The sequence below is a fragment of the Phocoena sinus genome, chromosome 2 (assembly GCF_008692025.1).
Source record: "Phocoena sinus isolate mPhoSin1 chromosome 2, mPhoSin1.pri, whole genome shotgun sequence".
In the NCBI taxonomy this organism is placed as follows: Eukaryota; Metazoa; Chordata; class Mammalia; order Artiodactyla; family Phocoenidae; genus Phocoena; species Phocoena sinus.
This window is the reverse complement of record NC_045764.1, coordinates 140,750,007-140,764,512: the sequence shown is the minus strand read 5'-3', so window position 1 is coordinate 140,764,512 and position 14,506 is coordinate 140,750,007. Positions and strand designations below refer to the sequence as shown.

At 42.7% G+C, this 14,506-nt stretch overlaps 2 protein-coding genes across 2 annotated transcripts in view; one reads left to right on the top strand and one right to left on the bottom strand.

Annotated features, from left to right (window-relative positions):
- SYNE2 (spectrin repeat containing nuclear envelope protein 2) overlaps positions 1-14,506 on the bottom strand; it is a 317,234-nt gene that overhangs the window by 34,099 nt on the left and 268,629 nt on the right. Inside the window, 3 exon segments of the mRNA XM_032621163.1 lie at positions 8,630-8,796; positions 9,503-9,661; positions 11,795-11,950. Coding sequence (XP_032477054.1) covers positions 8,630-8,796; positions 9,503-9,661; positions 11,795-11,950 — 482 coding nt within the window.
- ESR2 (estrogen receptor 2) overlaps positions 1-14,506 on the top strand; it is a 183,141-nt gene that overhangs the window by 90,648 nt on the left and 77,987 nt on the right. The gene's annotated exons all lie outside the window — the stretch shown is intronic.

Genomic DNA, 14,506 nt, shown 5'->3' with positions numbered 1-14,506 from the left:
ATGATTCAGGCCTAAGTCTTACAGTGTGTGAGGGAGGCTTTAAATATCAAATTCATGTATATGGAAGAGTTTATATTTCATTCCTATTCTCTCCATGCTAAAGGGTCTACAGTTAAATTATTAAGGCCCTGGACCAGCGTAGGTTAAAAAAATTCCCATGCCCATGTGGACAGCATAACTTAAAAAGGAAAACTGAGATGGCTGAGTATCTGCATTTGTATTGAAACAAACAGATACTCAGACCTGTGGGCAGCTGTCAGTTGCTAAAAAAACACTGTGCAAATTCTGCACAATTGCATCTTTGTAAATGACTAAACATCTTTGTAGTAGATAATCAATTACTCCACGATCCTGAAGCCCTGATTTGAGGGCACGGACATTACAATACATTTGAGCTAATCGCCTCTTTGAAGCATTTATGTCGCCAGAGGACTTCCATTTTCCACACAGCATAATCACTTCTCTCCCCTGCTTGTCAAAGGCTGGCTGCAGACACCACACACATGCTGACACTGGGAAAGAACCCATCCCCCGATGGCCGAGCACACACACTCCGCAGCCACCATCTCAGCGGTAATTTCTATTGTAACCAACATGAGACCGCGAGAAAACGAGACACACAGGGACAGCAGCCGCTGCTCCCAGATGTAGGACTGATCACCAAAATGGCACTTACTGTTGATGAGAAACAAATCATTCCTTAGGTTGAGCGAAACCTCCAAGTTCCCGGCTGCACCTCCACCTCCCAGGGACGAGGCGGCCCCTCCCCCGCCCGGCGGCCTCTCCATTCACTGGTTCATCATCTTGCACAGGCCACCCTCCCGCAGCCTCCCGCGGGCACGGCTCGCTCGCCGCTACGGAGCAGTGAGGGTAGGCAGGGAAGAGACCTGCTTCTCCGCTAACTGCAATTTTTAATCTCAGTTTTCTTCCTTCCAATAAACAAATATCTCTAGCCCTTGCCTCTCTTACACACACACAGTCTTTGTTCTGACGCTACAGGATTGCAAGGCTGGGGGAAGAAAGTCCCAGTGTTATCTTGGCTATGGGTTATTTAGGAAGTGCTATAAACGCAGGGAAGAAACACTTAAGATTTGGGGCACAGAAATGAGGATTTCTGTTCTCATCAAATTAAATGTCTCTGTTTCAGGTTTAAAAGCAATGGTGAAATCTGAAGCCCCGAGTCCAACAGGAATGGCTTCCTCCTAAAGAAGAAATTTCCCCAGGAGGTTTTCTGCCCTGCCTTTTCAGTCCTGTGCATCCTGGCTTGGGAGGGGCAGAGAGTTTATTTATTCCATTTCTTTGCTTTTATGCAATAATAATAGTAATAATAAGAATTCTATCTTGTAGTACAAATGGAGTTCAACACTTTGCAGAGGAAGAAATTTTGCAGTTTTCCTTGCTACTCCCTCCTAGGTTTTACCATAATTTGAGTACCTGAAAATTCCTCTACCTCCCTATCCGTGCTTCTCTACATGACCCTGAGGGGCTCTGCTGAGGGAAGCACCCTTGGTTTGTGTCCAAGCCCCTTTCAGGCTCAGTCTCAGCCTTATTTGGAGACTCAATAATTTCTCATGGGTCCCCAAAGCCCAACATTTAGCCATTATTACATCCCCACCTTGAAACACACTAAGCACATTCTAGACCAGTGAAATTAGGTATAAAGATTTGGAAATAGTTCTCCCCAAAGGCAGCATCTAACTTGTGTCCACACGCTTGGCTGTCCCTGGTGCTACTCCAAGGCTCAGTACGCTGGACCAGCCTGATGCTGGACACCAGGCTCCTGACTGCTCACTGATCCTGTGATGGCTGCTGTCTCCTTGGAAGCTCCCCGACCCTCAGGAAGGCATTTCTGCAGGGCCCGGGAGCAAGAGCCACCTGCTCCAGAGGTGGAACGATGGGACTTGTGATGGGAAGGAAAAAGGAAAGTGGGGAGGCCGACCTCACATCTGGCTCTCCCTGTGCGACAAATCTCTAAGTGCTTCTAGTCCCACTGGATCAGGCAACCTGCTAAGACCAGAGCAAGTCAACTTTATGACTAGCGGCATTGTTTGGTCTTCCACAGTAACCTTGAGAAAATACAGATAAAAGGAAAGCAATGAAAAACGTATCAGTTTAAAAAGGCACACATCTCTCTGCCCATTCTTCAAGGGATGGAAAAACAATCTTAACACACAGTTGCCATGGTAATAACTGCTGAGCTTAAATGACAACATTTTAATTGCTACTATTATAAAGCAGGTGGGCTTTTCACATTGGTAGATAAAATGTGAAAATTATGCTCAGTTAAAAAGTTTTTTCATGGACTTGATCTTTCTGATAGCAAGAGAGCTATCTAGTCTAAACAGGAAGGGACCATAAGGTAGTAGTACATCTGAGTGTGTCCCTCCTTCATAACACTGGCTTAAGGATGCCAAGTCTATTAAATGATGCTACCACCAAAGAGAAATTAGGAGAAAGGTAACAACATTCATGACATTTTTTAAGAAGAAAAAAAAGAGTTCCCGTGTTCCTTTTTCCATAATGAACATTTAGTAAATACAGATAAAAAGAAAATTAAAATCACCGAAGATGCCAACACCAACAGATATGTCTTTCCACTCAGCTGTCTCATCTCTTTTAGGCACTGAAAGCTTTGACCGGATCATCCTCACAAGCTGCTAGAAAGAGTCTTTAAAAAGAGCCCCCCAACCCCACGTCTCTGAAGAGGCTCCACCAAGATGAACAACCAGACAGTCACTGAGGACACAGGGCCCCTGCTTCACCGGACAAGGTGAAGGCTTTGATTAATGAAATGGGGAGGGGGTTCTGGGAAACAAAAGGAGATGAATCTTTAAGGAGTTCAGCTCCTGGGATTTTGAAATCAAAGGTACGTATAAGTGAGGTTATGTGTCGAGCTGAGGCCTTCTTTGGCATCAGTCCTGTTGATGGCCGGGGACCCTCTTTTCAGAGCTTTAGTCTGTGCTGGCTGAAGCAGGTCAACTTTGCATCCTTTGGTCCATCACCCGACATCCTGTGCCTAAACTGTTCTTATTAATAGGTAACCTAGCTGCCTCCAAAACACGGATCACACATATCGGTCGTTCTGAAAAACGACTTCTGTACTTTAGTCATCTCTGCTGCATTCAGATTTTGCTGCGTCACTTTTCAAAGATATTATCTAAGAAAACATGGGCAAGAGGAGGAGGCAACAGTTACGATTAAAAAAAAAAGTTAACTCTCCCAAAAAAGAGGGGATATATGTATATGTACGGCTGATTCATTTTGCTGTACAGGAGAAACGAATACAACATTGTAAAGCAACTATACTCCCAATAAAAATTAATTAAAAAATAAAGTTAATATAGGAAACGGCCTTTAAACAAAGTTAACTCTTCATTTAATCTGTCAATAAACATAGGATATAATTAACATTTGTCATCAAATCAGATTGGGTTCTATAATAATCACACCATTCACCAAAAAATATGTAGTGCTTCAAATGGCCTTTCTGTGGAAGAAATTAATAGCATGTTTTATAAGAGGTCAGATGTCACAAATGCAAGAAGCTGCCCAAGGGCCCATGAGGAATGCTAAAAGCTCCTGGGGCATTTCTGACAGAGAGCCAGTTCTCTGCATTTTAGTGCCCACATCAGGGCCTCGTGTGACCTTATGTGAGGAAATCAGCATTAAGACTGACGTAGGCACCCCAGTCCCCTTGATCATCTGGTTATTTCAGGAGATGGGTCCTTTAGATTCTTTAAGGATTTTTACAGAAGCTGAAAAACACTTTACAAGCAGAGGAAAAACAGTGGCTTGGGTCTAAGCACCCTCCCTCTCCTCCCCTATCACACAGCCATACTGCACTGCACCGGAGGCTGGCATGCGTGTGTATGGCCAGACCCATCGTTGTCCTGGTACTTTTTCATCCAGAATCTTGTCCATAGTTTACCAACAAGGAGACAGGCTTACAGAGGTTGCAAGACTTGGGTTACCGTAAGTGGCAAGTCCACTGTGTCACCTCATACTACTGCTTGCCCTAGCACTATTGGCAACACCTGGGCACTTGTTAGAAATGCACATTCTTGGCCCAACCCAGTCCTACGGAATCAGAAGCTCTGGAGATGGGGTCCAGCCATCCATGTTCTCAGGAGCCCTCCAGGGATTCTGATGAATGTTTAAGTTTGAGAACCATGGCTCTAGAGTAGACAGTAAAGTCTATATTGAGTACTAGGTTTTAGAAAAATTCTGATAAACCACATTTTCCAAAATAAGTAATTAATTAATTAATTTTTGGCTGCGTTGTGTCTTTCTTGCTGTGTGCGGGCTTTCTCTAGTTGCGGCGAGCAGGGGATACTCTTCGTTGTGGTGCACGGGCTTCTCATTGCAGTGGTTTCTCTTGTTGTGGAGCACGGGCTCTAGGTGCGTGGGCTTCACTGGTTGCAGCACGTGGGCTCAGTAGTTGTGGCTCGCATGCTCTAGAGCACAGGCTCAGCAGTTGTGGCTCGCGGGCTCTAGAGCGCAGGCTCAGTAGTTGTGGTGCACGGGCTTAGTTGCTCCGCGGCATGTGGGATCTTCCCGGACCAGGGCTCGAACCTGTGTCCCCTGCATTAGCAGGCGAATTCTTAGCCACTGCGCCACCAGGGAAGACCTAAACCACCTTTAAAAGTCTCAAAGGAGCCAAGTGCTCTGCTGATGCATGGAGCAGGGGGACAGAATGACCTTGGCTCCGTGCCACCATGTGCAGAATTGCTTCTGCCCTTGGCTCAGTTATTTACCCTCTCTGAGCTGCGGCATCCTTCTCTGTAAAATGGAGAATACTGACCTTGCAGGGTTGCTGCAAGGATGAAATGAAATAATATATATGAGCCTGGCCCTTAAAAAAATAAACACTGGGTTCTTCCCCATCCACCAAATAACGGAGCCTACTACCTGAAATGATCAGTAAATTTAATGTGCATTTAAGTAACCTTGTCCTCCATGTCTTATCAATTTTTTTGAAATTTACCTCTATTTTGCTGAGAATGAACCCAAAACAACAGGTCTTTTTTCAGTTTTTTTCCCCAGTGAATTAAACCTGATTTATTGAGGTCTTGAACTTCTGAACACCATCTCCAACTTTTTGTTTGTTTGTTTGTTTTTGCGGTACGCGGGCCTCTCGCTGTTGTGGCCTCTCCTGTTGCGGAGCACAGGCTCGGGATGCGCAGGCTCAGCGGCCATGGCTCACGGGCCCAGCCGCTCCGCGGCATGTGGGATCTTCCCGGACCGGGGCACGAACCCGTGTCCCCTGCATCAGCAGGCGGACTCTCAACCACTGCGCCACCAGGGAAGCCCCATCCCCAACTTAAGTTAAAGGCTTGTAGTTAAAATCTTGAAGTCATGAAGCTGGATACCTGCTTCATAACTTCAAGATTGGTCTCCCTCCCAATCTTCCCTCTTGTTAACAACAGGTGCTTGCCCTGCCACAGGAATGAAGCAGCAGAACACGGTGAGCAGGACAGGAAAGGTTAAATGGTGTCCAGAATAGTTTGGGCAAATGAGGCCATTAGTATACCCTGCAGGGCTGCAGGTTCTGATTAGCATGGCTAATTCTACTGCCTGTGCTCTCCTGCTTTTCTGATGGCCATGCAATGAGTGTCAGCAATCAGACAAGGAGTTGATTCTATGTGAGGCCAATTTACGGCAGGTTCAAGCTTGCTGCCTCAACCCACAGATTCACCTAAAGCGTAAAGTCAACTAAGAGTTTCCTAGACTATCAGTCATCTGTCTCACCCCGGCCTTTGCTTTAAAGTAAAACAAGTTATTCCTTCCCTAGTCCTTCAGTTTCGAAGGGATTAGGTTTTCAAAATGTTCTACTCATTTCAATGTAACAAGACACAAGGGTCTGGGTTAGCAGGGAGGTAACACAACTGTTTGAGTAGAAATCCTGGTTGCCTCGTGTGCTGACTGTGTAACCACGGGCAAGTTACTTAATTTCAGTGCCTCAGTTTCCTCATCTGTAAAATGGGATAATGGTATTTACCTTTCAGAATTATAGTGAAGATTAAGTGAAATCATACATAAAAAGCACATTGTTAAGAATACAGCTGGCAGCCAATATATTTGCTATTATTTCAACTCCTTATTTTGCCAATTGCTCTTTCCAAATAGACGACTGAAATTTCACCTGCTGTTTTTGTCTTTCCCACCAAGGAACTGGCTGAAGACAGGCAGTTAGAGAGGAGGGAGGAAAGCAAGCAGCCTATTGAACTCTGAAGTGATAGAACCAAAGCACGAATGAGTAAGAATGAATCATCCCTCTAGTCCTCAGGAAGCAGAATCTAGATCCTACACCTGAATGACCTAAGAACAGGTATCGTGTCCTCATACTCTTTTTTTTTTTTTTTTTTTTTTGTGGTACGCAGGCCTCTCACTGTTGTGGCCTCTCCCGTTGCGGAGCACAGGCTCCAGACGCGCAGGCTCAGCGGCCATGGCTCACGGGCCCAGCCGCTCCGCGGCAATGTGGGATCTTCCCAGACCGGGGCACGAACCCGTGTCCCCTGCATCGGCAGGCAGACTCTCAACCACTGCACCACCAGGGAAGCCCATGTCCTCATACTCTTGATTAGTGCCAGGTGCCCAAGAAGACTTTGGAGATAAAGACAATGACGACAAAGACATACCAGACACAATTTACCCAACAGAAATGATGACAATCTTACGTCCTGAAACATTCATTCATTTCAACAAATATCTGAAGCATTGTTCTAAGCACTGGAAATAAGATAGTCAAAGACATTGTTCTCACGGAAGAAAGACCTCTCATGATTAGATCCAAGCGGGGGAATCCTCTTCCACTCAAAAAACATGTTACTTAGTCTTAAAGTCTTCTTAGGGAGAGACAATGATAATAACCAATCAATAAATACTGGCTCCCACATGCTGGTCCCAGGCCAAACGCGAGACATGTGTCATTCATCCCCACAGCGGCCTCTGATGTAATCAGTGCTGTGAGACACATTTTGCAGATTTAGAAACTGAGGCTTAGAGAGGTTAAATCACTACAAGTTTCCATGGTAAGTGGAAGTCAGGGAAAGTCAGGACTGGCTCAAAATCTGTGCTCTTTAATCCTTGCTTGGGTTACCGTCATGGATTTCCATAGATTTTTTTTTCCCCCCAACTGGCAGTAGACAGAAGTTGAACTCAGCCCAGCTTGTGCTGCCAGCCAAATCACCCTAATATTTATCTTCGACAGACCCTCCCTTCTAAAAAAGAACCGCGAAAGACTCAAACTTTATTTAGGAGGACAAGTCTTCAGTTGAGATTTAAGCTCTTCTAAGACTTAGCCTCAACCTACCTTTCTAAAAGCTTCACCTCCTGCACTTGAGCCAGTGGAGCTTCTTATCATTTCCCGCACAGTTTCTACTCTGCACTACCCTGTACCTCTTTGCTCACAGAATATGTTTCTCCCCCTTCTGCCACCAGTAGCGCTGGAATTCCAACCCCTTATTCAGGACCATCTGGGGACACTGCTCTTCTATCAGGTCCCTCCCAATCCCCACCCCGACTCCAGGAAGATGAGGTTTGAGCTCTCAGGTTTGAGCTCTCAGAGGTTTTACACCTGCCCACATGTCTGCTTCCATTAATGTAACTGACTCATCTTACTTCCTGGTCTGTAATTCTCATAGCACTTAGCCTGGTGCATCTGCTGATTGAACTAGGTTCATTTATGGTTTACAGTAAACAATGAGGCAAAGGAAATGCCAAATTATTAAGAGTATTTTATTTTCAGTACTCCCTGATTCTTCGTTTACCTTGTAGGATTCGCCTGTATAGTCCACGTTATATATGTGTTCAAAATTTCCAAGCACTCTGTTATGTAAAAGACTCGCTCGGCCAGTGGAAACAAAGCCGCATGAACGGCCCCAAAGCCGAGTGACTGCTCTCTGTGTGCCAGGTTACAACTGAAAAATACTTTGGTCAGGGTCTGTCTTTGGACAGAGAATTTGAAGATGGAAAACATTTAGAAGTTTGAGTGGCACTGTCATCGTTATTTTTTGAGGGGAGATAAAATGATCAGCCTTGTTTCTGACAAGCACTGGATAGCCTTGATTTATAGTCACAGCTGTGCCTCCTTAGTCCACACCTTAGGACCAGAGGCCCACTGGGGACCTGGCACACCCGGCAAACCTGCAGAGAAGCCCTGCCTGGGCTGAGTGTGCCCAGCCCCTGTGGTGGTGGTGATGGGGGCATGGGGGGCAGTCGGGGACCTCCAGAAGCAGCACCTAGAAATCAGCCCTATGCCCTGACCTACCTGCGCTTGTCACACACAAGCAGGAGCAGGCAGGCATGATTTCATCTGGGGGACATGCAAGTCTTAAGGCAGTGTGAGAATTGCTAAATAATACCTCCTCAAGGAACAACTCTCATTTAAACCTAGTCTAAGTCATGTGAACTTTTAAGCTAAAGAAAAAAAATTAAAGTGAGGTATACTAAAATATAATCTTCCTATAATGTTGAAATAAGAATTTTCATTTTTACCAAGCTTTGCCTTTATCTGTAAGTTTATAAAATTTCTGGGTTACCTTAGAGGAAGATGGGGCTCAGTTTCTAGATCTGTGAAGTAACCACTGTACCTTAGGGAGTAGGAATCCATTTTTAGGCCACTTCTTACCTTGATCCAATGACATCAAAAAGATGTTGCCAACGGTCATTAATTTTGTTGAGCTTGTCATCGATCTCAGCTGCTCTTGTCTTGTTGCTGGCCTTGATCAACCGGTCGCCCATTTGTTTTAACTGTAACTTGTTTTCACTAAACAGATTTATTTCTTCCATGCAGTCCTGGCATAGGGCACCAAAACACAAAGCCGGAATCACTATCGAAAATTCACTTCTTTGCCAGCTACAAACACACAGTTGTGCCTCTTGAAATTTCTTAAAAAATAAAAACACTTCTCACACCTGTTAATGCAACTCTTCGGAGAGCAGCTAAAAAGTCAAACAATGCCCGTTCAGCGCATGTGTGATATATAAGGCGGTAGTTACTTTTTTAATTCAAGAGTCCTGGTTTCCCTCACAGAGTTCTCCTAACCTAAGCTACTTGGGAGCGGAGGACTACTGAGCCTAACTAAATTAGTCTAATATATCAGCAAGAATTTTCCTGAGGGCTAACTGAGCGGCATTTGGGGTGACCGGGCCAGAAGGCTCTTTCTCCCTTTCCTTGTGGGAATCAGTGACCTTTTCACAATTATGAGCCCCACTGCTGTTGGTCTTTCTCCTTTGGCCAGGGGAGTTCCTTAACAACACAACTAGAGAAACCGTAACTCACCTGGGATGTGAACTGAAGCTTAAGGGGACACGAGCCCCTTGTCTGGCCAGACTTCCTAACCAAGAGAAAGCAACCCCCCTCGGTACACAGCACCATGCCCACCTTTCCCATCTCATTGGAAACGGGCCTACGACATCATACAGCTCTGAGCCTAGGAGTGAGGAAGGCAGAGGATACCGTGGTGGTCATAACCGTCCCCATCTGGGGACTCCTGCTTACCTTCTGAAGCTTTTCAATCATTTCTTCAATACTAATATCTGCTGTCTGGAGAACTTTGTTTTCCATCTGCACCAGCCATGCACACAACTCTTTATTTTTTTCATTGAACACAATCCATGAATTGAGTCTGTCTTCTATCTCCTGTTTGCGTATAGCCACCTGGAAATGAAAATGCATTTGGCAGCTGGGTATAGGCAGGAAGGAAGGAAGGAGTTTCTCTTCCCTTCTCCCCATCAAAAGGACTATGAATTTCATTCATTTTAATCAGAGGTCCTATAGACTTAAATTATTATGTTTTTGCCTTTTAAAGACCTAGGGTTTAGTTTCAACAGAAGTTCCTTACACCTTTGATAAATGCCATAAAAAGCAACAACGACAGTAACAACAGAAGACTACCTGAAGTGTAAATGACCAAAAGGTTTCAGTATTATCCAATATATACCTATCATTACTGAGGTATATTAAAAGTTAGAAACATGAAGGTTAGATGAGTGCGTTTTAAGCACCACCCAAATTTCTTCTGTTCCTTATTCTTTCAGTATACATTTATTTACTACTTGCTACATGCTAACTTATAACTTTATGACCCCAATCCTTTCTTTTTAAAAAATGATCAAGTCCTGATTCTTACTTAAGGCCAACGTCCTGCCTATTTAATTTAAAAACTACCATCTTGATCACAAATCTAACATTTGTAATGCAAATGGATCATGAAAATTAAAGTCATTTAAATGTCTTACTGGTAATTTCAAAAACAAAATAAAATAAAAAAATACGCATCGCTCATTTAATCCACCTTCCCAATATGCACTATGGCTTTGGAGGGAAACCATGGAAATGGAATCAAATACTGGTCTGCAGTGAGCAGGCTGATTCCCCAAACACCCAAAGCTCTGTTACGCATAAGCTAACGTCAGCAAAGGCACTTCCTCCTTACAGGGTTCAACTTTATTACTTAAATAAATATAAATTTAAAGAACGCAAATCAGCCTCTCCAAATGTACAAAGGTATTCCCAGGTCTTAGAAATCTTTAGAACTTTAGAGATAAAAGGGGTAGCTAAGAGTTCTTTCGGTTAACTTTTAACATCCCACTTTATAAATGGGGAAACCAAGGTTGAACTCCTGGAGATTTTTTTTTTGCTATGTACAAAAAACAAAACAAAAACAACCCTCTGCTCTTTTCAGAGTGAGGCAAAAAAATATCTAATGCTTGTACATCCACCCACCAAGCGTGTTAAGAAGGCTCAAAAAACTATTCCTAAAACACCAAGTTTTGTGTTTCTGTTTTTCAGAGCATCTATTTACCTCAGCTTTTTAAAAGCCTGGCGTTTTGCACAGCATCATTCTGATTTGCTTCATAATGGTAACAATTGGGAACATCTGGGCTCCAGTCTGCTTTTTCCTTAACTTTTAGAATACCTTTCACATATTCCAAATATTTTCTTTTATATAAAATTTGAATAAAAATTCTAAAAGGACGTTTAAAATTATGGGTATATGGTGAATATTAAATACTAAAACAAAGAAGGAAAACATTTTTATTTTATTAAAATGCATTCAAAACTGTGAATTTCAACTTTTAAGTACATCTCTTCTTAATTCACAAAAATGAGATTGAGGACTTTACTTTTCTTAGAATTAAATTGTTCTTAAAACAAAGATCTATTTGAACCCTTTAATTCCATCTTGATCCTGTCACCTTAACCACAATCCAGTTCTTAATAAGTCGAAGTGATCTGCTGAGATACTAAGTGTAGCAGCTGATCATTTCTTCCAGAGAGTTTTCAAAGCCAGCTACTTGAAATAAACACTGGATTGCATGCGAATGCAGAGTTCTCAGATATAATGACCCCAAGCCTGGCACTAAGTACATCTCCCACTGTTTGTTGAGCCCAGAACAGATACTGCAGAGATACTGCTTTTAAGGCCAGCCGAGAACTCTGCTGAAGTCCTGATTCTAAGACAATGACCGGTACTTGTCATCCATACAAGACAGAGGGCAGAGTGCACGCAGCTGCTCAGGACGGCATTCCTCCCCTCCCCCACCACTTAAGGTGATTTTTTAAAAAGCTCATTAAAAGTGTGCAAAGTTCCAGCATTGAGCTGGAACAACAAAGGGTCAAATCTGTTAAACAATATTGCCTCCTTCTAAAGGAGCAGCGGCCGGCCTGGGCTCCAACTGTAAAGGGCCTCCCAGTTCAATGAAATTAAGCTTCTTTCTACTTTGTCTGGCCTTCGGAGACATTTCAATAAACTTAAGAACAGCCGTGCCCTGCAGTTAACTAACTTACTCTTAAGCAGAGGTCCTCCCATTGTCTGTGCAAATGCTCTATTTGCTCTTTCAAAACCACCACGTCCTCCACGAGAATGTGCTGGGTTAGGTCGGTCTTCATAGTGTGAAGTTCTGTCAAGTTCTGAGTCCAGTTAGCCAAAGACTTCTCTAGTTCCTGCATTTAAACACAAGAAAGAAAGGGAAAGAAAGGAAAAAAACCTCTTCAACTCAAGCTGCTGTTGTTTCCAAACCTGTAGGCTAATACTTTGATTGGACTCTGGGGGAGGGGAGGCCAGGAAAGGGGGCGGGACCTTCTGAATGAGAAACAGCCCAGGGCCAGCGTCTGCAGTTGTGGTTGGCCAATTCCTCACCACCCATTTTCTCAAAAGAAAGCTCTTTTCTACCTTTATTTTCACTTCCTCAGGTATTTCAGACTTTTATATACTTAGTTCTATGTTAAACTCAAGTAGGTCTTTACCTTTATTTTGAGGAAGGTATTTTTGGAGTCTAGCAACAATCCTTCTCTCACATACACACTCACTTTTAATCCTGAAACTGTGTTACAGAACGTTGTATAAAATGTGATTTCCCGTTTTTTAAAACACCTTAAGAAAAGCATTGTTGCTATGTGGCAATCATATAACAGCTTCTGTTCAAAGGGAATTCTTTTGGTTAACTCTCAAAAAGAATGAATGTAAGTGAAGAAAAAAAATGTTCCCTAATAATTACCAGAGATGGGTTAGCAGAAAATTTCCTCTGGCCCTGGAAACACTTATTTTTTTAAAAAATTAAGTATTGGTCAAATTAAAACGTTTTTGAATCCCAGGACTTAATGAAGATAATCACTTTCACAAGAGAGAAGGTAAAATGAAACAGCCCAAACACTCAAGAGATCTCCAGATTTTTATTGTGCTTCCAATTCTTTCCATTTTGGCACATTTTAAGGGTCTCCATTCATACCTGTCTATTGAAATCTGAAAGAAGAGAGTATTTCATTTACATCTGAAATCAGTCTGATTTCTGATGAATCAGTTAACTCCGATTGCTTTTCAGAGTTCTAAACGCTACATTGGCATGATTTCCTAACTTGCCAACAAGGATTTACATTTAATAAGATGTAAATTCGGAGGATTCTTTTTAAAGGTTGCAATGGAGATTCAGAAATAGCACCTTTATCAGAGGAGAAACCATCACTTTAAAGTTTTGTTTCCTACTTTTAGCTTCATGATTGTAGTAAAGAGGACGAGAGCAGATTCTGCAGTGGAACCCTTTTACCAGCTTCGTAACATAAAGGGGGGCAAGTCACACGCAGAGGCTGACCACTCACTGACTCTACAGACCAGAAGGCCGCTGAACTTCGTACAATGTTTCCTGCTCAGAAGTGTGGGCTCAGATGCCTGCACAGAGGGAGGCGTCTGTAAGTTATCCACCACTGGGTTTAAATCCATTTTGGTTTGGATACTCGGTTTCCTCCCACAGTTGAAAGGATAACTGACAGATGTAGAACTTTTGAATATGGACGTTTTATGATTCTTAATAAATACTGCCAAATTGTGTCCTCAAAGGAATGACTATATTTTTCCACATCCAGTTTGGTGTCGAGTTTTATGTATTTGGGGGGCAAGTTTAATATGTGTAATGACTCCCAGTTATTGTTTAAATTTGTTGTTCTTTACTTACTAGCCTGAAATGCTACCCAGTCCTTCACGCTGATGCTTCCCCAGATATATTTAGTTAATTCCTACCGACACTTTCAGATCTCAGACCAGGTAATTCCTCAGAGGGGTCTTCTCTGAGTCATCGGATGAGACTGGGACCCTTGTTTTGTGCTCTCACAGCCCCCTGTCCTTTTCCCCTCTAACACTCACCATGCTTACAGTTATTCACACACATATATATGTACACATACAGTGGGACTCTGGTTAACGTCTGTCTCTCCAGTAGCCTAGACTATCGGCTCCACACTGGCTGGGGCCATGACAACATTGCTCACCAATGCACTGCCCACCAATGCATTGCCCACCAAGAGGCCTGGTGTATAGTAAGTCCTCAAATATTAAAATGTGTGATTGAAAGGAAAGAATTTGGCAGTATGTATCAAGCGCTTTAATATGTTCATAAATATTAAGCGAAAAAGCAAGGAATGAAACAATATATAGACTGAGGTCTACTGTGGAAGTCTATTAAGGCTGACGTTCACTTATTTCTATAAACATTTCAAAAACTGTGCTTCTGTTTTTAAATTAAAATACTCCAGATTTGCTACCAAACTAATTGCAAAAGAGAACATGTCAGTCAGATAAGTTTGCCTTTCTTAATTTAACTAGATAAATTTTCTACATTGCAAAAGTACCTGTAAAATTCCAATTGTCCATATGACACATGATTTAAAACTTGATTACATAAAGTGGTGTGTTGCACAGGCTTTGGCTGGACTCCAACACAGCACAACAGCATTTAAGTCTTTGCCTGTGGACTCAATTACTATTGGGATTGTCAAGTCCCATTTCCCTACACTACCATTTGGGTAAAAAGAGGATCAAAAAATGAATGTGTATATATATAAATATTGGTCTGCATATGCATAGAATATCTTTGGAAGAATACACAACAAATTGGTAACACGGCTTCTGTGGAGAGAAACTGATGGGAGAAAAATTTTTTGTGTGTACCTTTTGAATTTTGAACCATGTGACCATATTACTTATTCAAAAATTATTTTATGAAGAGG